This window comes from Rhinoderma darwinii, chromosome 3 (genome assembly GCF_050947455.1).
Source record: "Rhinoderma darwinii isolate aRhiDar2 chromosome 3, aRhiDar2.hap1, whole genome shotgun sequence".
Classification (NCBI taxonomy): Eukaryota; Metazoa; Chordata; class Amphibia; order Anura; family Rhinodermatidae; genus Rhinoderma; species Rhinoderma darwinii.
This window is the reverse complement of record NC_134689.1, coordinates 277,946,887-277,968,783: the sequence shown is the minus strand read 5'-3', so window position 1 is coordinate 277,968,783 and position 21,897 is coordinate 277,946,887. Positions and strand designations below refer to the sequence as shown.

The 21,897-nt window shown below is 43.5% G+C and overlaps 1 protein-coding gene across 1 annotated transcript; it reads right to left on the bottom strand.

Annotated features, from left to right (window-relative positions):
• Positions 1-9,247: 9,247 nt before the first annotated feature.
• On the bottom strand, positions 9,248-15,026 carry RSL24D1 (ribosomal L24 domain containing 1). Its single transcript, XM_075857980.1, has 6 exons — positions 14,880-15,026; positions 13,974-14,087; positions 12,657-12,729; positions 10,415-10,478; positions 10,246-10,331; positions 9,248-9,483 (listed from the first exon to the last, which is right to left on the bottom strand). Exons 1-6 carry the CDS (start codon positions 14,958-14,960, stop codon positions 9,410-9,412), a joined length of 492 nt encoding a protein of 163 aa, XP_075714095.1. The 5' UTR covers positions 14,961-15,026; the 3' UTR covers positions 9,248-9,409.
• Between the last annotated feature and the right edge of the window lie 6,871 nt (positions 15,027-21,897).

The following is a 21,897-nucleotide window of genomic DNA, read 5'->3' as shown; positions in this document are numbered from 1 at the left end:
GCTAGCAACTGCCACATTCAATTGTATCTGTAGCCTCAGGATGCATATACAATTGAATACTATGGCAGAGCAGTTCCCTATTCCGCCATTCACTAGGCTACTGGCCACGTTAGGTTTGCATCCTATAAGGCCTGATTTACACGAGCGTGTGCGTTTTGCGCGCGCAAAAAACGCGTTTTGCGCGCGCAAAAGGCACTTGACAGCTCCGTGTGTCATCCGTGTATGATGCGCGGCTGCGTGATTTTCGCGCAGCCGCCATCATAGAGATGAGGCCAGTTGACGTCCGTCACTGTCCAGGGTGCTGAAAGAGCTAACTGATCGGCAGTAACTCTTTCAGCACCCTCGACAGTGAATTCCGATCAAAATATACACCAATCTGTGAATAAAAAAAAGACGTTCATACTTACCATGAACTTCCTGCTTCCTCCAGTCCGGTCTCCCGGCCGTTGCCTCTCTTGTCATCCGGCCCACCTCCCAGGATGACGCGGCAGTCCAAGTGACCGCTGCAGCCTGTGATTGGCTGCAGCCTGTGCTTGGCCTGTGATTGGCTGCAGCTGTCACTTGGACTGAATTGTCATCCCGGGAGATCAGACTGGAGGAAGAACCCGGGCGTTATCGGTAAGTCAGAACTTCTGTTTTTTTTTACACGTACATGTATATTGTGATCGGAAGTCACTGTCCATGGTGCTGAACCAGTTTAACTCTTTCAGCACCGTGGACAGTGACTGTCTCCCGACGTCGCGTACCGGAAAAATTTTTGCCGGGTTCGGTCAAAACGAGTTCGGCCGAACCCGGTGAAGTTCGGTGCGCTCATCTCTAATTTGACACTCCGTTTGGATGTTTGTAAACAGAAAAGCACGTGGTGCCTTTCTGTTTACATTCATCCTTTTGACAGCTCTTGCGCGAATCACGCAGTTTGCACGGAAGTGCTTCCGTGCGGCATGCGTGGTTTTCACGCACCCATTGACTTTAATGGGTGCGTGATGCGCGAAAAACGCACGATTATAGAACATGTCGTGAGTTTTACGCAACGCAATCGCGCTGCGCAAAATTCACGCATCGTCTGCACTGCCCCATAGAGTAATATAGGTGCGTACGACACGCGTGAAAAGCACGCGCGTATATTACGCTCGTGTAAATGAGGCCTAAGACGCTGGGACAGAATGCCTGCGCATTCCGGCGTGGTGACGTCACTAGATCACGCCGGCCTACAGCTGTGTCCTTCACGGGAACGGGGCTAGAAGAGTACAATTTATTTTTGTTTATGGGGCTGTGTGGCATCATCTACTAGAAGGGATTGTGTGGCACTATCTACAATGGCGGGCTGTGTAGCACCATCTACAAGGGCGGGCTGTGTAGCACCATCTACAAGGGCGGGCGGTGTAGCACCATCTACAAGGGCGGGCGGTGTAGCACCATCTACAAGGGCGGGCGGTGTAGCACCATCTACAAGGGCGGGCTGTGTAGCACTATCTACAAGGACGGGCTGTGTAGCACTATCTACAAGGACGGGCTGTGTAGCACTATCTACAAGGGGGCTGTGTGAAGCACTACCTACACGGGGCAGTGTGTGATACTATCTAAAAGGGGAGCTGTATGTGTCACTATCTACAAGGGGGGCTGTGTGTGAAACTATCAACAAAGGGGGCTGTGTGGGGCACTATCTACAAGGGGGTACACCAATTCCGAACAAAGAGATCTACTGCTAAATTATCACCATTACAATTTATGGAAGGATTACTAAATGCAGTGGCGTGACTATAGGGGTTGCGGAGGTTGCAATTGCGACCAGGCCCCGAAGCCAGTGGGGCCTGCGGCCCTCCGCACCACATCAGTGAAAAGTTACTATAGTAACTGGGGCCTATGTAATAAACTACACGGGCCCCCGTTATTATAGTAACTGACTACTTACATTCCTCCTTCCTGAGCGCAGCGGCGGTCCTGACGTCACAGCGCATGGCGTCACAGCGCATGGCGTCACAACGCTACGCGATGCGCACAACATCCTGACCCTGGATGAAGTCAGGACCTACGCTGCGGCCGAAGAGAAGGGTACGTTTAATACCACTGTCTGCTGGAGCTGGTAGGTCGGGGTCCGACTCCCAGGACCCTCGCCAATCAGCTGTTTTGAAGGGGGTGCAGCACTCATACGAGCGCTACTTCCCCTTCATTCCGGTCACTTTCTCACAATGTGAATAGCCGACGCGGACGTATCAGTGATTCAGTGTGAGCAAGTAAGGAAAATGAAGAGGAAGCAGTGCTCATACGAGCGCTGCACCCCATTCAAAACAGCTGATTGGCGGGGGTCCCGGGTGTAGGACCTCGACCCATCAGCTATTGATGGCCTATCCTGAGGATAGGCCATCAATGTTTAGGGACGGAACAACCCCTTTTAAGTCTACCATGTGGTAGGCTTAGATATAGGGCCCCAGCAGACAGTAATCTTACACTGTATAAGATTACGGTCTACTGAACCATGTATCTAAGCCTACCTTAGGCTTAGATACAGGGTCCAACAAACCGTATCACACATGCACATGGGTCCTGTATCTACGCCTATCATATGTGTTAGGCTGTGTTCACATCACCGTCGCCCTTCCGTTGAGGGATTCCGTCAGAGGTTTGTCGAGTAACCGCACAACGGAACGGCAAACAAACCTCAGCTTCCATTTCCCTCACCATTGATCTCCATGGGGACGGAAATGTTGCTAAAGGTTTCGGTTTGTCACCGTTGTGACAGGGTTCCGTTGTTCTTGACGCAACCAATAGCACAGTCCGCTATTGCTTTGGAAAAACCGGCGCCTAAATCACCATAAAAAAAACACATAAAAAACTTTTTGGAGAAAATTGGTATAAGTAACGTTTTTTTGGTCCAAAAAGTGACCACACAAAAAGTGTGTGTGAAGTAGGCCTAAAGGAAGCGTTGTTTTACATCCAATTTCTGAATGCGGTCGCCCAACATTCTTGGGACTGTGTACATCAGTGCGGGTGAGAAGGACCAAGCCCAATGGGTAACTAGCCATAGAGATATATGTACCAATGTGCTGCTACTACACCATTTTACAGAAACCTCACTATTGTCACGGACAACTTCCCAGTGAGTCATTTGTTAAAACAATTTATATATTTTATGGAGAATGTGATATACAAATAAAGAAGGTTCTAATTTTATTCCGCCCCCTGCTATTTCAGTGTCCATAAAATCAAGTCTTTTGTCGGAGGGGAAACATCAGGTTGATCTAATATGATAAAACACATTTATCTAACCCACCATTGAGTGCATTGTCAGAGCATCCACATTTCTATTTACACCTCACAGTACACGAATGCATCAAACGCTGCCAGATGACAAGTGTCTATGATTACCTTATGTGAATTACATCCCCATTAAAACACATTATGGCAACTTTTGTAAGTTCTTTTTCAATACTAGTCATTTTCCTATGTAAAGGAGTGATCGCCACCGACATCTGTGACTTGTACCGAGAGATGAAAACTCCTGCAGAATGGAATATGAAATTATTCATTCAGCATAAACACAACCAGTCATTCCAAGGACATGCTGAGACCAGGTTTCTGCAATAACATACCGACAAAAACTAAAGCTGGCCATAGACAGAAATAAACTATGTGATCATGTGACCCTTAATAAAACTCCTTATAATATGGAATCAGCTATCTAGTGTTGGGATCGGAAGCTTTTGAATATTTGTCTCCACTCCAACCCCTTATCTCTACGAGTGACACCTCCAGAACTGAAAAAGAAAGGGATATTCTGGAAAAGTGTGAGACTCAAATGATGAATGGTGTCATCTTAAAGGCTATGTACACCTTTGAAATCATCCATCAGTGTGTTTTGTGCAACTTTCTAAATACTCATTAAAAATTATTTTTACTTTTTGAGATACAGCTGGTTTGTATCCTGCATATAGAGCAGCTGTATCTAGCGCTGAAACCTGTATCTGTCAGGTCCGCGGCACTAACGGGTTTAGTGACAGTGGGTCCTGTGTTTCTCGGACATGCAGGCCACCTGTTATTCATCACATCTAAGTTCATAACAACACGCAGGATCCGCTGACACATAACCCGTCAGTACCGCTGACCAGGATTCAGGTCTCCGTGCATGATACAGCTTCTATGTATACAGAACACAAAGCAGCTGTATCTCAAAAAGTAACATTTTTTTAATAAAAAGTATTTAGAAAGTTGCACAAAAGACTGATAAAAAAAAAAAAAGATTTCAAAGGTTTACATAGCCTTTAACTATCTAGCTTTGATCGTAAATCACTTAATTGGGGTTATCTTGGCTCAAGTCATAGCTCGCCTAGAAAAACAATTATTAAGAAGACATACCACCAACGCTCCTACAACAGGCACATACATTCATTACTTCGGGCTCATTCACACTTGCGTATTTTGCATCAGTATTTGTAAGCCAAATCCATGAGTGGGTCCAAAACACGTAATAAACAAATCTTTCCATTATACTTTTTCTACTCCACTTTTTTTTTTTATCTTACAAATACTGATCCAATATACACAAGTGTGAATGCGGACTAGGTTTAGCTCAGCCTGCTGTAGGTTTTAGACAGGATGATCAAACAGAAGCGCTATCATCATGCTGCAAAAAATAGACACGCGAGAGATTATTACCTAAAATAATCAAAAAACGCAACATTAAAGGAATAGTGTCACGAAAAAATTTTTTTTAACATCAGTTTGATTTTAGTCTTTTATTAAAAACTTTTATATTTATTTGTGTGTTTGTGTTTTACTTTTTTTTATTTTTACACTTTTTCTTCCCTATGGGGGCTGCCATTTTTTTTTCCATTTCTGTATGTGTCGATTAACGACACATACAGACATGGAATACGGCAGCTACAGTCCCATAGTGAATGCGAACGGGGCCCGTTCCATTCACTATGCTGTACACCGTCTGTGTGGGAACGACGCATGCGCCGCTCCCACAGTCCAAGTTGAACTGCGCGCCGTCCGGCGCCATTTTCCTGTGGACCGGAAGTCGCGGCCGGACAGTAAGATTACTACTTCCGGTCGCGGCTTCCGGACTTGTGCACATAGAGCAGCGGCAGCAGACGGACCGGCGGCGACTGGAGCAGGTAAGTGATTTCTATGTATGTTCGTGTTTCAGTGTGTGTTTACTAGTGTATGTAAACCTACTACACTGTGTGTTAGCTCAAAAAATGGCGGCACACAGTGTAGGAGGTTTGACCGTTCAATCCCCTCGTTTCTCCCGGCACTAGCCAGGATAAAGGAGGGGGGATTCTGAGAGCTCACTAGAGCGAGTGAGTTTTTCCAAATTTTGCAGCATAAAGCAATGTGGTTGCTTTACCACATGCAATGCTGCAATTTTGGGAATTGCTCCATCTAGTGACCAGTGCTGGGAAATATTATAAATTAGAATCTAATTTATAATATTTCCTGACTCGTGGAAAAAAATAAAAAAAATTAGAACAATGTTTAATCACCTACACACTAATTGTTTAACTAAAAAAAAAAATACATTTTTTGCTAACAACACATTCCCTTTAAGCATTTTATTTCTTTTTTCAATCTTCTTACTGAATGTGCCTTGTAAGAAATTAACCTATATGAAAATTCTGCACAAGGGCAAGGCTTACACTGCGCTGGTAAAAGTACCCAGTCTTTCAGTGTATTTTCTCTAGAACTTGGCCAAGCCTGCAGTTGCTTATAAATCACTATGGAAGAAGACATGATGTGTGTGTAATTTGGAGAATCTGGCCTTGCAGATTATGCCTCTGAAGAGAAGGAATAGGACATCAAACAAGCTAGAACATTGAAAGAGGTAGTAAAACTTCTCCCATGTATGTGCATTCTGCAGGTAACTCAGGACATCACTTAGGTCTTACAATCAATGAAAAATATTTGACGGCAGTCTCATTCACACTTGTGCATTTTGGTCAGTATTTAGAAGCCATAACCAGGAGTAAATCCAAAACACTGAAGTCGCGCACATCTTTCCCTTATACTTACACTCCACTCAAGGTGTGACTCATTAACTCGAATAGTCCTCTTGTCCCCAAGTCACACTGATATCCAAGAAACGTAGATATTGGGAATGGTCAGGTGAGGGGTTTTAGCTGCCTGTCACATGGAAGGAACTCTGACCGCCATTGATTTTCTTTTCCCAAGTAAGAAAGTGACCGCTCTGCAGGATGATCATCTCATGACTCCTATAGACTGCGCTCACAACACACAATATTCATGGAGTTGTACCAGGTGTTTAGGTAAAATCAGGAAACGACAGCATAAAGCAATGGAGCTCATGGGGAAAAAAGGAAGGGAATATACCAAAACTTATTGGAATAATCACATTTACAGGTGCAGTGGTTGACAGTACAAGAACAGATCCCTTTTCAGGCATAGCAGTGGAGTTTATGGGACAAGTTGCAATGGTCAATAAAACGGATATTTGGCCAAAACGCCAACTACTAGTACTACAGACTAAATGAGGAGACAGCCTTGTGATCCCGAATATGAACCCAATGAGGGTGACATCTACATGCAGTTTGTCTGCGCTCTCCATGGGTATATAGGTTGTGTGTGGATACGCCAATTTACTATCCCATTCCAAAAAGGAAAAACAATTGGTGGTTTAATTGGCTATATAATCTATATGCTCGAGATAGAGATAATAGGTTAAAAGTCCCAAAGGTGACAGGGTGAACACAGTTTATGTACACTGCTATGAATTAGGTTGGTGCTATACCAGAAATAGCAAACGACCTACAATGCTGCATTCAACCCTTGAAGTTCATCCCACAGAGGAAATCAAGTCACCCTCATGGTTTTGTGGACCTTTTGCTGCTGCAACATCAACTCTAGCCAGAGTGCAGCTAAAAGCTCACGGGCTCTGGTGCAAAAACGTATCCAACTTCCCCTCACAACAGCTGCCCAGGACCCATCCGGGACTTTTATCCATATCAATGCCCCATAAAGTAGTAGTGCACCCACACATTAATACCCCCTTTGTGCCCCCACAGTGATAGTTGCCTTCTATGTGCTGCTACACAGTAAATATTCCGATTGTGCCCCCACAAAGCAATACTGCCCCCTTTGTGCCCCACAGCAATAGTGCCCGTTTTTTGTGCCCACCACAAGTGCCCCTTAAAGTAATAATTCCCTGTTAAGCTCACCAAAGCATGGACCCCCCCCCCCAACCGGGACCATTAAATTAGACAAAATAATAAAGAAATAAAAAAAGGCATTTGCCCACCACCCCTGGCTTCTTTTCAGGGCTCGATATGAATCCCCACAGGCTGCAATATCAGGCAGCGGGCAGAACATTTTGCGCTGCGCCGCTTACAATTTCCTGATGCTGCCTGGCATCAGGACCTTTTATGTGCCTTGAGACTTGCCTGATATGGCAGCCTGTGGGCATCTAGGCACAGTAGCACCACCCGGGGCAGCATTGGGGCTCACTCAGTGGCGTTACTGCAACCGAACCAAGTGGACCTGGGGCCACCGCTCTGCTAGATACGCCTCTGAATCTACCTTTCGCCCAAAATAACACTTCTTACAAAAATCAATATATTATCAAGCCTAATGCCGGAACTGAGGGAATGGGCATGACAGAGATTCTCTCTTTGGTGTTCTTTAACTCCTTAACGCTCCATGACAAAATTATAAGTCATCGTGCGTGCAGGGTGAAGTATGGAGCGGCCCAAATACTGAGCCCGCTCCATAGGCTGTGGGTTGTCGGATATGTATTACAGCTCACACATCGCACTATCGGACAGGAACAGAGAGTGCTCTTTTGTAGTGTACAAAAAACTGAAAATATTAAAAGTTAAGAAAATAGAATAGAATTTTTCCTCTAAAGTAATGTAAAAAATAAAAAAATACATAAATGGTATTGCCACGTCCATAAAAGTCCAAACTATTACAATATAACATTTACAGACATGGTGAATGCCGTAGGAAAACAAAACCACTTAACGGCAGAATCCCTGTTTTTTGGTTACATTAGAACTACAAATATTTTTATAAAAAGTGATTGAAAATTCTTATGTACCAAAAAATGGTATCAATAAAATCTACAAACCTCAAAAATAAGCCCTCACACCGCTCAAACGAAAAAAATAAAATAAAGTTATGGCTTTCAGAATATAGCGACAAAACAAAATTTTTTAACCAATAGTTTTTAAAACACAAAAAAAACAACTATATTTTTATAATTGGTATTGCTGTAATCGTAATGACCAGCAGAATAAAGTTGTGTTGCCGTTTTCACAACACAGAGAAATCCGTAAAAACTAAATCCAAAAACAATGGGGAAAGGTTTTTCTAATTCCACCTCAAAGAATTTTTTTTTCAGTTTCCCAGTACATTATGTAATACTTTAAATAGTGCCAATATAAACTACAAGTCCTGCCCACCTGCAAAAAAAATTAGCCCGCACATCACTCTATTGACGGAGAAATTAAAAAGTTATGGCCCTTGGAAGGCAGGGAGTGAAAAACGAAAACTGAACTTTAGGGGGTTAAATACCAGTGTCATGCACTGTCTCCTCATAACGCAGCACTAGGCGTAATACTAGTTCAGCCTGAGTGAAAATGACACTACATGCATGCTCTATGAAATGCAGATCTGACAGAACACATTCAACCAAAATCCTTTCATTTCAGTTAACCAAATAAAATCTGGACTCCAAATGTAAAGGCAACAATGTCCCTTTTTTTCTGAGGCTCAAGGGATACACGGTAGCCTTAGGCCCTGTTCACACAGAGTTTTTTGCAGGCAGAAAAATCTGCCTCAAAATGGCTTCAGGGATTTTTTTGGCCACGACAATTGAGTGATGCGGGCAAACAAAGCTGTGAAAAACGCTTTTTCTGCCTCCAATTGATCTCAGTGGGAGGTCAGAGATGGAACCGCAGGAAGAAAGAACATGTCGCTTTTTTTTTCAGAGTGCACTTTTTTTCGCGCGGGAAAATAACGCCTCTGCCTCCCATTGAAATCAATGGGAGATTTCAGCCGTGTTTCCGCGTCAAAAACAGCACCAAAAAACCTCAGTGTGAACTGGGCCTTAGAAGAAAATGGTATAAAAATGATAGCTACTTTAACGGATTTGGCCTCAATAATTACTTATCATACTCATTAGTTATACCAGTAAAAGCAGGTTTTTTGCAGACCTCATCACCATGGCATAAAGATAAATGTTGCTAACTAGATCCAACACTAACTGCGGATGAATAAAAATAAAAAGGCATCATGAGGAACTAAAAATTTATTTTTCAGACTTTACTAAGTCTTGCTCCATGATCTCTGACTTCAGATGTGAAACTTGCGCTACAGTCCAAAAGTGCTGTAAAAAGGTTTCTATATTGAAGTACACATCGCAACAATGTCAAGAGGAGGATTGTATCCACTTCTAAGAGACGTCTTCCATATCCACATCCTCTTGTAACTTCTGAACCATTTTGTCTTCCAATTTTGTTGCTTTTCCTGGAAAAAAAATGTGTAAATACATAAAAAGCTCAGAGAAAACAAATTAGATTGATAGATATGAAATAGAGATCTATATATGAATATCCCTCAACCACCTTCGAAACGTTTTGCAGTCAAGTAAATCTGTTAGGAATTGAATAAAGAATGCAATACCAGGAATTGTTAAAGGACAACACAGGCCTTTACTAGACAGACCCCATGCTGTCCATATAGAAATGTGAACCCCCGAGATCGCAATGTCAGGATGGACAGATTGTACCTCCATCACTTTACATCTAATCCCATCATCCACTGTAGCGGAAGTGCAGCTATTATTCACCTTCCACTCACAACGTACATGTTCCTCATTTTTCACAAAGGGGTTAAAGACATGGAATAAAGAGGTTCTGGTAACCTAACACTTTGCGGTTCACCTGTATATAGAGCTTACTTTTCCCTAGCAACAGGTTACTATTACAACTTTTAAAATGTTATTTCATATTTCAGATTAGGGATGTCCAGCTGTAAAATTCACCACTGAACTTTACCAATCATGTTACCTGTATGAATGTGAGGTCACACGACAGACCAGTCAGCTGTGTGTACGCACGCAGAAAAAAATCCAGTAAATCTGCAATGTCAGGTGATAGCCCTCGCATAGAGTAAACATTACACAATGGTTGGCCCCCAAAAACAGTGTCAACATCATCAGAAAACTAATATGGCAGAAATGACAATTTGATAGGAGTCACAATCCTCTGGCAGAGCTAAATGACTTACCGGCGTGTGGAGCCCGGATAAGATGGATGTTCTGTTTGACTTCTTTGATATCCTGAGCTTTCATCAACTCTGTGCCCTTCTTTAGTCTACAAGAGAGAATGTGTATTAAACCTGGTTTTGTTGAGATCCTTACAGACGGAAAAGCCAACTGCGAGATGGGCTCTCTTACCTGTTCATGATAAACTGAGACTGTCGCTTCCGCTTGATCTCTTCTACTCTCTTCATAGCCTCAACTACAAAGGAAGAATTTTAAAGATATTTTAAAGAGCAAAGAAAATGTAATACACAAACTAATGGACTATAGGAATAAATATACAGTGAAGTTTATACAACACAAGCAGTGTTACACCGGCAGTCCTTCTCATGTGAGACTATGCTGGTGAGAACTAATCCATGTAGAAGGGATGATCTCTGAAAATCTAAATTCAATAAGCATGATACTTGCTTCTCACGATTACTTCGTAGTTACACCAGCAGCACGTAGATGATAGTTGGCCACCCCAATATTAGGCTTATAACCAGGCGGACTCCTCAGGATTGGGAGCCAGGTGAAGTGTAATGTAGAGAGGACACCAGCCTAGTAGACCGCATAGAGCACAATATAGAATTTGATGACTACGAGGCATTTCTCTCATCATAGTTTAAGTTCTTTACAGACAAATACCATCTGATGGAGCAAGGATAGAAGCGGAGAAGAACATGGAGAGAATCTAGACTGTTAAGGGCCTTTTACACTAGCCAATAATCGGCGCCGATCAGCGAGACATCGTTCATCGGCGCTTGTTTGCTCCCGACACACGGAGCTATGGATGGGGACGAATGGTCGTTACTCCGATCGCACGTCCCCATACATTATCATCATGTCGGCAGTGCGTCTCCGTTTACACAACAGTATTTTACTGTTTTTAAACGATACGACCAGTAGATGATGGAGCGTTTGCGCGTTCATCTGCTGATCGTTCCCTTGTTTACACAGGCAAATTATCGGCAAAGAGCATTATATGAAGGCTTGTCTGCTCTATAATGTGTAAAACCCCCTTTCCGACATCCGCCGGGGGAATATGGAGCGGGCTCACGGGCTGAGTCCGCTCCATAGAGCGATTGTGTCGGCTGTGTGTTACAGCCGACACATCCGGGTTACGAGCACGATCCCGCTTGTTTAACCCGTTAAATGCCACGTTCAATAGAGATCGCGGCATTTAAATTACTAAAAACAGGGGGGCGACCCCCTGTAACGTCTCAACGCCCCCCCCCCCCCCCGCGGCGAGATTGGGGGGAGCCGTTGGTTCACACGGCTGCCTGGGTGTCTGACAAAGTCCCCCAGGTCCACCATCTTGGTACTCCTATGAAGCTCTGCCTCCGGCAGGGCTTCATAGGAGACTGTCAGAATCACGATATACTGCAATACATTAGTATTGCAGTATATCGTGCAAGCGATCTAGCGATCGCTGGTTGAAGTCCCCTAGAGGGACTAATAAAAAAATGTAAAAATGAGTTAAATAAAGTTGTTTTTTTGTGTAAAAAAATAAATAAATATTAAAAGTTCAAAAAACCCCCCCTTTTCCCATTCTCCCCCTAGAGTATAGTAAAAAAAATAAAATAAACATAATTGGTATTGCCGCATCCGTAAAAGTCTGAACTATCACAATATATCATTATTTAACCCGCACGGTGAACGCCGTAAAAAAAAAAAAAAAAATTGTAAACGCCAGAATCTCTATTTTTTGGTCACCTAATCTCCCACAAAAAATGAAATAAAAAGTGATCAAACCGTCACATTTACACCAAAATGGTATTAAAAACTACAGCTTATCCCGCAAAAAATAAGCCCTCATACCACTTAATCGACGGAAAAATAAAGACGTTGCGGCTCTCGGAATTTGGCGAAACAAAATAAATGTTCTTTTTTACACTTAGGTTTTTACTTGTAAAAGTAGTAAAACCTACACATATTTGGTATCGGCGTAATCGTATTGACCCATAGAATAAAATGAATGTTGTTTTAATTGCACAGTGAATTCCATAAAAATGGCGCGAAAAAAACCATGGCGGAATCGCTGTTTTTTTCATTTTATACCCCACAAATAATTTTTTCCCCGTTTCCTAGTACATTATACGGCAAAATAAATGGTGCTACGAAAAACGACAACTTGTCCCTGCAAAAATCAAGCCCTCATAGTACTATATCGACGGAAAAATAATGGCGTTATGGCCTTTGGAAGGTGGGGAGGGAAAAACGAAAATGAAAATCTGAAAAAGGGCTGTGGCGTGAAAGGGTTAAGTTTGCATCATAAGAAACAATAGAGTTATCAGCGTGTGGCCATTGTTTTTTCAGAAGAGGGAAATTATTTTCTTAATTTCGTAGAACGGTAAATTAACCGTAAACAATCTATAAAAAATAAAAACGTTACCAGTCTTGCTCCACAACTCCCTCTGGTATTTGACAGGCTCATTTCTTCGTTTTTCAAATTCAAATGCATTATCCTGCACAAAATAAAAACGGTGAGATCAGTGATTGCAATGTCTATTCTGCACAGGCCCCCGATTGCCACAAATCTCATACAAATACTGCAGAACAGTTTCCACACGAATATCAGAGCATGCCGGGGATTACCAAATCTGCAGCATTCTCGCGCGGTTACGGATGTTCACAGTGAATTTCTCCCTATGGAATGTAATAGGCGAAATCCACTGTGAATTCACGTGTACCACATGTGGAGTTTGCTGCCTTTTCACAGTGGAAAAATCTGCAACAACTAGGATATAACATTATGATTAGTAGGGGGTCTAACCTCTGGGACCCTAGCTGTCGTCCCAGGGAATAAGGGGACCTAGGTCCCTTCGGCTTTGCTCCATATAGCGGATTATTATAGCATATATCAATATAGAAGCTTTATAATGCTACACACACATGGACATACTCAAAGTTCTTACAAGTAATTGAATGCAGACAATTTTGGCGCTCCTACTAGAAATCATTGTTAAAGAGAACCTTTCACCTGCCCATACACGTGCAGCATGTAATAGGCAGGGCTTCACAAACACTGTCTCACTTGAAATTATTTTCCTATCTTCCTCCGTTATTTACATATCGGTGTCGTTATATTTAGCGCCTGATATGTAAATAAGCCCCTGAACTGTTAATGGAGCGTTTCTATCTAACTAAATGGCAAGGGGGCGTGATCTCTTCGCTTTGACACTGTCCAATCAGCTGCAGACAGTGTCAGGGCGGCTTGCGCTGTGTTCTCTCCCGCGAGACCACACACAGACAGAGAGAGCGTGCTCTGCGATCAAAGGGGGGGGGGGGCCCTTCTAATTTTCCCCCTGAATGCTGCGGTCAGCCCAGAGTGCGGCATTCAAGTGAATAACAGCAGAAATCGTCAGTTCCCCTGATTTTCACCGTTAGATTGGGCTTGCATTGCAGCCGTTGCGCCGCGCCACACACACACACACTTGCTGCGCCAACGCGGTTAGAATGATGTGAGGCAGTCTGTCTGTCGTATGACAATATACCCTGCCTCCTCCACGTGTATGGAAAATCAAACAGGACATAAAAACATGATGAGTGGTGATGTGATAGAGCAGGACATAAAATATAAACAAATAAAAATAAAATCTATGGGTGGCAGTGAGAGGGTTAAAGCAGTGAATTTGGCATACAACTAGTACACGGGGAAGAAGCTATATAATAGAGCTATAGAAGTGTAGTGCTATACGTCACAACTTACCACAGTCAACTCTTTACCAGCCGACTTCCTGAAGGCTTTGGTCCACCTGATCTTTCTGGGATTTCGCTTCTTCTTGAAGTTCTTGTGACATTTTGAGCGGCAGAACCTAAACATCTGAGAAACCACAACATCGCACAACCATGATTTACCTGTCGTGAACACTAATACACACACTGAAATGTGATTTATCGCACATACATGTATAAAATTCTATTAATCCGGCATTTGTTTCCAAGCACAGAAACGCAAGAGAATATGGAAATTCTCACAGCAAAAAACAACTTTAAAATTCCTCTTAAGCCTTGTTCACATCTGTGTTGTAGGCTCTGTCAGGAGCCTCTATCGCAGATCCGTATGAAAATACCGGTTACAAAACCGCAGCACGCTGCGCTATTGTGCCCAGTAAAACCATGAACACCCTGATGGAACCCATTAGAGTCAACAGAGTCCGTCAGCCACCAGTGGTGTCCATCGTGCAACGGAACTGGCGCTTTCGGCATTTCCATTCTGCTCCTCTGACGGAGCAGAACAACAGAAAGCCGACGGTAGGTGTGAACCCGGCCTTATAGTGGCAGATTTTATGTCAGCATTGGAATATGGGTTTGCTTCCCGGAGGACAAATACAAGTATAGTTTACATACGTGTATATTTAACAATCTAATGAATATTTGATAACCCGGCACACACCAGGTCTCAGATTTAAGAAAAATGCACACATACATATTTTATATATATACATACGAACCATACATGGTTAAGATCGTAGGGCAGAGTCCAATTGGCAACAATAGACGGTCTCATCCAGCCAAATGTAAACTAGACACAGCTAGCCAGCTCCGCATGCGCTAATACGGTATTTTATACACAGCCATGGTGGCAGCACCGGACGGAGACGGCACGGCTTACCTTACAGTCATTCCTCACAAACATCATCCCGTGCCCCGGGTAGATGGGCGCCGAGCAGAAATAACACTTCTCGATACGCATGTTGACGCCTCAGTTCACAGGCCCTCCAGCCCGGATCACCACGAAACGTGAAAGGAAGTGACGTTGAAACGACGCTGCTTTCCTCTAAAGCCAGAGCGTCTAGTAAGAAACTAGCAGACCGCTTTACATTACAGCGACACTTGGCGGTGCTCATGAATAGTGTAATATCTCTCCTTACTGAAGAAAAAACACCGCTGTACTGTGATAAAAGCATTTAGTGACATTACATTATTGTTGTTTTGGAAATATTAAATTAGTAATAGAAGGGATATTCATGGAGCTAGAAATACTTTGTAACATGTGAAACCAAAATAGATACAGTTGAAGAAACAGAACTATAGGATCCTCACATACATACTAATTCATATAAAAGTAGTGCTGTACGTTAGGTTGTGGGCACTACTGTTCCTTAGGGTACATTCAGACGAGCGTGTCTGATTTGCATGCGTAAAAAACACAGCGTTTTCCCTACATTTCATGTCCGTGTGCATCAGTGTGCTTTGCGTGTGGCACGCGTTTTTTAACGTCCGCGCAAGCACTTTTACATTTTTTTATTTCTCTGCTTTTCTATGTAACTGATGCGTGAAACAAGGACAGCACACATATGTGTGTCCGTGAGCTGTTCGTGGTTTTCACGCACCCATAGACTTCAATGGGCGACTAGGTGCGCAAAAACGCACCAATATAGGACATGCAGTGAGTTTCACGTAACGGAAACTCGCTGTGTGAAAATGCACGCATGTCTGAATAGCCCCATTGAAATGAATGCGTCCGTGTGAAGCAAGTTATTTCAAGGCACAGCACATGGGCGAGTATTACGCTCGTCTGAATGAGCCCTTACTGGGAGCTGTACATTAAAAAATACAATTTGCCATATGGTCCAATATTTGTTATTCAATAGAGTCTGCCTTCACAGCATGGTCTATCGAATACCGTATATTGGACCATATGGCAAATTTTATTTAGCTCCACATGAAGAATACGCCTTATAAAAATAGGGCACTATGAAATGCAGGCACCCATTGAAAGTCATGGCTGACAGCTGTAATCTGAATCCATGTGATACTGTAGTTATGAACCGTCCATATTTTTTAGGGCAATCTCAGCAAATATTTTTTCTGTGCATTGTCCTACAATTGCAGGGGGCAAAGAAAAAGCACTAATTAGAGTCCTAATTATAGGGTCTGGAAGCTTTAGAAAAAGTGTAACTACATGCAAATGGCACCTGAGATCACTGTTCTGGGCAATCCCCTCCCTCTAATCTGTCCTCACTGTAAGGCCTCATGCACACGACCGTAGCCATGTGCATGGCCGTGATTTTCGAGTTGGCCGGCCGCGGGCCGTGCACATGGCCACGTCCATTATTTTCTATGAGTCTGGACCGCAGAACACGGCCGTAATAAGACATACCCGTTCTTTCTGCGGTCCGGGCTCCTGGGCCATGCACGGACCGTGGAAATCACGGTCGTGTGCATCGGCCCATAGAAATGAATGGGGCCGCAATTCTCCCGTGGATTTTCGTGGGAATTGCGGCCGCAAAAGCACGTTCATATACATGGGGCCTAAGAGTGAGTGGCCATGTATGGCCACCTCTCTCCAGCAAACAGGGGACACAGGACCGCTTTTCTCAGATATTTGGGGTTCCATTAGTCAGCCTCCCACTTATCAAATAATCATCGCAGATCTGATGAATGAGCCAGAAAGGCGTATATTAATCATAGTAGTTTAATGGTGCCTCCCGTCCTCCAAATTACCTGCTCAGATCAGCGTATCGGAGGTCTGAAAATTATATTCTATAGTACATAGACTGCACAGTCCCAAGCGCAAGTCTTCTGCCCTGCATAATACACGGTTCCACAGAGCAGTGTATGTACACAGGGCAGCAAAGCACATACACGGAGCGGTGTACCATCCAAGTAGAAAAGCCGGACTTACGATACCCAGTTCTAAATGCAGAGACACAAGGTCCAATGGATTTGTATATGAATAGCACTTTATTAGGCCTCAAACTAAACACCTATTTGATGCGTTCCATATCCATTCATCAGATATTTAGAGACACTACTACTGGTCTTACCAAGTACACACAAAAACATGTTAATAGCATGGGGGGGTGCATCATTTTTGAACCAACCGCAATGGCGTGAACATATTGCCTGCGGCCACAGGCTGCCTAGGTGCAAAACAGCATTAAAATAAGAAGAAGGGATTGAGTAGAGAAAAATGGCTTGTAAAGACAGGAGGGATTATGGCCATTTTAAGAGTTAAGATTAGACTTGATTGCGGTTTGGAAGAAATCATCCAATACATACCCAAATGTTTAATACTGCAGTATTTTAAGACTTTACGGCAAGACTTCACTCAACCAAAGTTCCAAGAAATAACAGGCCACACAAACCGTCTCTGAGACAAAGCGTGTGCTCTTTAGGGCATGCCCCCACGTGGCGGAATTCCTCCGCAACTGTCCGCATCAATGCCGCACCTAATCCGGGTTGCGGATTACGGCTGCGGATCTGCCCAAAATGTGCAGTAAATTGATGCGGACTAGCTGCTGCGGACTGCGGGAAAAGTGCTTCCCTTCTCTCTATCTGTGCAGGATAGAGAGAAGGGACAGCACTTTCCCTAGTGAAAGTAAACGACTTTCATACTTACCGGCCGTTGTCTTGGTGACGCGTCCTTCTTTCGGCATTCAGCCCAACTTCCTGGATGACGCAGCAGTCCATGTGACCGCTGCAGCCTGTGATTGGCTGCAGCCGTCACTAAGACTGAAACGTCATCCTGGGAAGCCGGACTGGAGACAGAAGCAGGGAGTTCTCGGTAAGTATGAACTTCTATTTTTTTACAGGTTGCTGTATATTGGGATCGGTAGTCACTGTCCAGGGTGCAGAAACAGTTACTGCCGATCGCTTAACTCTTTCAGCACCCTGGACAGTGACTATTTACTGACATCTCCTAGCAACGCTCCCGTAATTCCGGGAGCCCCATTGACATCCTCAGTCTGGCTGTAGACCTAGAAATACATAGGTCCAGCCAGAATGAAGAAATGTCATGTCAAAAAAGCAAGACGCATCCGCAGCACACATAACATGTGCATGACAGCTGCGGACTTCATTGCGGAATTTAGAATCTCCATTGAAGTCAATGGAGAAATTCCGCCATGAGTCCGCAACCAGTCCGCCACTGCTCCGCAACAGACAGAGCATGCTGCGGACACCAAATTCCGCTCCGCAGCCTATGCTCCGCAGCGGAATTTTACTCAACGTCTAAACGAACACTTCTAAATTAAAGTGGAAGTCAATGGAGAAACGGCTCCGCTGCGGATTAACGCTGCGGAGTGTCCGCAGCGGAATTCAAGTGAAATTCCGCCACGTGTGAACCCAGCCTTACTAGTGTGGCAAAGACTTTGCATTGGCGCATAGGTTGACTCCACTGGATTTTGCTGTAATGGGGCGTTTCCATTAAAGATATGAAAATTTACGTCAATAAGTCCTTGTGCTTTGGCTACTAGGGAGAGACTGAAAGAGGAACAGAAAAATGACAATGCAAGAAGCACATATTTTAAACTGACTTAGTGGAATGGATCATTTATAAAGCTGAGTATTAGGGTATGTTCACACGGGCTATTTTCAGCCGTTTTTCGGGCCGTAAACGTCCCAAAAAACGGCTGAGAAATCGGAAGTGGAACGCCTACAAACATCTGCCCATTGATTTTAATGTGAAATACGGCGTTCTGTTCCGTTGGGGCGTTTTTTTTACACCTAATTTTCAAAAAAAAACGGTGCGTAGAAAGAAGTTCATATCACTTCTTGAGCCGTTTTTGGAGCCATTTTTCATTGACTCAATAGAAAAACAGCTCCAAAAACGGCCGTAAAAAACGCAAGTTGCTTAAAAAACAGCTGAAAATCAGCTGTTTTCCCTTGAAAACAGCTCCGTATTTTCAGCCGTATTTTGTTAAGCGTGTGAACATACCCTCACTCATGTGCAAGGTAGTAGGTTTACACTGATGATTTGCTCTGCCTCATGTAGTCCTGTTAGACGGGTGCCCGCAAAATCAACTGATCACAGATTATACCACTGCTGGGAGCCCCATCGATCACCTGTAATATGTAGAGGAACCTTGCTTAAATCCCTGCAGCAGCAGCACCACCACCACCACCACCACGGGGAAAGGGTTGTCCGTGTAACGCAAAAGCATGCTGGGTGAGAGAGACACACTTTGTAACTGCTCTCTGCCCCAGCTAACTGATGGAGGTTCTGAATGATGGACCCCACTACATTAACTCAGAGTGCCCCAGTAGGGTATTTGAAAATGGGTTTTTCCAAACGTACAACCCCTTTGTTATGTGTGCGTTACTAAAACAATAGGTTGCAACTAATGGCTATTTGTTCCAAAGGTCTTTTCAGACTGAAGACTTGCTTAAATTTTTTTCTCATCCTTTATGATTTAAAGCAGATTTGTCACATCTAAAAGGCAGCTTGAGGTAGAGCTGGGGCCGCTGAGCTCGGCAATATATAATTTAATAGAATTTGCTGCAGTCTTTTATTTTAAAAACCCGCACAGACTGATTGACAGTATACAGTGTCTGTGAGGCCACTGCTCTTTACTATAGTACATTGCAATAAACCCTATTAAAGGGGTTGTGCAGTTTAGAAAACCAATTTTCATAATACTAGGGAATCCTGAGTTTGAGGAAGAGGGTCTTCTGTTCAGGATCCTCATCTTGAGTTGGCCAGAAAAGATAACTGTGCGCCTCTGGAACAGTGGAAACAGGTTCTCTGGAGTGATAAATTAAGTTTTGGTAACTGGAAGTCTAATGGACAAATTTGTGTTTGGCGGATGCCAGGAGAACAATACCTGGTGGAATGCATAGTGACTACTATTTAATTTGGTGAATGAGGGATAATGGCCTGGTCCTGTTTTTTATGGTTGGGGCTCGGCCCCTTAGTTCCAGAGAAGCGTAATATTAATGAGACAGCATACAAAGACATTTTAAACAATTTCATGCTTCCAACTTTGTGGGAACAGATTGTGGGAGGCCCTTTTATTTTCCAGCATGACTGTGCCTCAAGTGCACAAAGCAAGGTCCAATAAGACATGGTTTGGTGTGGAATAACTTGACTGGCCCACCCAGAGCCCTGACCACAACCCCAGCCAACATCTTTGGGATGAATTGGAACGACGATTGCGAGCCAGGACTTCTTGTCTAATATCAGCACCTGATCTCACAAACGCTCTTTTGGTTGAATGGGCACAAATTCCCACAGACACATTCTAAGGGCTTATTCAGACGAACGTTAAATACGTCCGTGCAATGCGCGTGATTTTCACGCGCCTCGCACGGACCTATATTAGTCTATGGGGCCGTGCAGGCAGTCCGGGATTTTTACACAGCGTGAGTCCGCTGCGTAAAACTCACGACATGTCCGTTCTTTGTGCGTATTTCGCGCATCACGCACCCATTGAAGTCAATGGGTGAGTGAAAATCACGTGCACCACACGGAAGCACTTCCGTGGGACGCGCGTGATTCGCGCAACAGCAGTGAAAAGTATGAATTAAAAACAGAAAAGCACCACGTGCTTTTCTGTTTACAAACATACCAACGGAGTGTCATAATGATGGCGGCTGTCCGAAAAGCACGCAGCCGCGCATCATATGATCATGACACACGGAGCTGTTAAGTGCCTTTTGCGCACGCAAAATGCTGCGTTTTTTGCGTGCGAAAAACGCACATGCGCGTGTAAATCCGGCATAAATCTTGTGGAAAGCCTTCATAGAAGAGTGGAGGCAGTCGTAGCTGCCAAAAGGGGGGACCAACTCCATATTAACACCCATGATTTTGGAATGATATGTCCAACAAGCTCATATAGGTGGGATGGTCAGGCATCCACATGCTTTTGGCCATATTTTGCATATATCACTAAGCTTCGCACCCACCCCCAATTCTATTCTGTGCTGCTATCAAATAGGGCAGCATAGTACAAGTGAACGGTCCACTTAATATGTTGCGATCATAATGTTTGCTTAATTAACGTACAAGAAAAGCAGCAATGCACATAACATTTACAATACCTAATTTATTGTTCCCTACAATGGCCAGTGTTCAGTAAAAATATTGGGACTCTGATCAGATCAGGAGAAAAATAAAATGTTGTACAAGATTAGAACATGGCTACTTCCACAAACAGTGCCAATTATGTCCGTGGGTTGTCTCTAGTATTGCAGGTGAAAGGATCTGATCTGCAATACCAGGCACAGACTATGGATAAGAGTGGTACCATTACTAGAAGTAAGCAGCCATGCTTTTCTAATTTCACACAAACCCTACAATCTGTGTATGTCAGCTACTTTATATGGCACTAACTACTGCTGTGATTTCTATCTCTCTCCACATATATATATATATATATATATATATATACATACATACAGTGTGTGTGTATATATATATATATGCGCACACAAGTAGTACGGTTGAAAAAAAAAACAAAAAATAAAACCACATGTCCATCAAGTTCAACCAAGGGGTGGGAATAAAGGGAAGGGATGAAACAAAATTGCTACACATTGACATAGGAGCTAATATTTCTTTGTTCTAGGAAATTATCTAAGCCTTTTTTAAAGCCATCTCCTGTCCCTGCTGTGACCAGCTCCTGCGGTAGGCTATTCCATAGATTCACAGTTCTCACAGTAAAGAAGGCTTGTCGCCTCTGTAGGTTGAACCTTTTTTTCTCCAGACGGAGGGAGTGCCCCCTTGTTTTTTGAGGGGGTTTTACATGGAACAGGATTTCACCATATTTTTTGTATGTGCCATTAATATATTTATATAAGTTAATCATGACCCTCCTTAGTCATCTCTTTTCAAGGCTGAATAGGTTTAGTTCTTTTAATCTTTCCTCATAACTTAGATTCTCCATGCCCCTTATTACCTCCGTCGC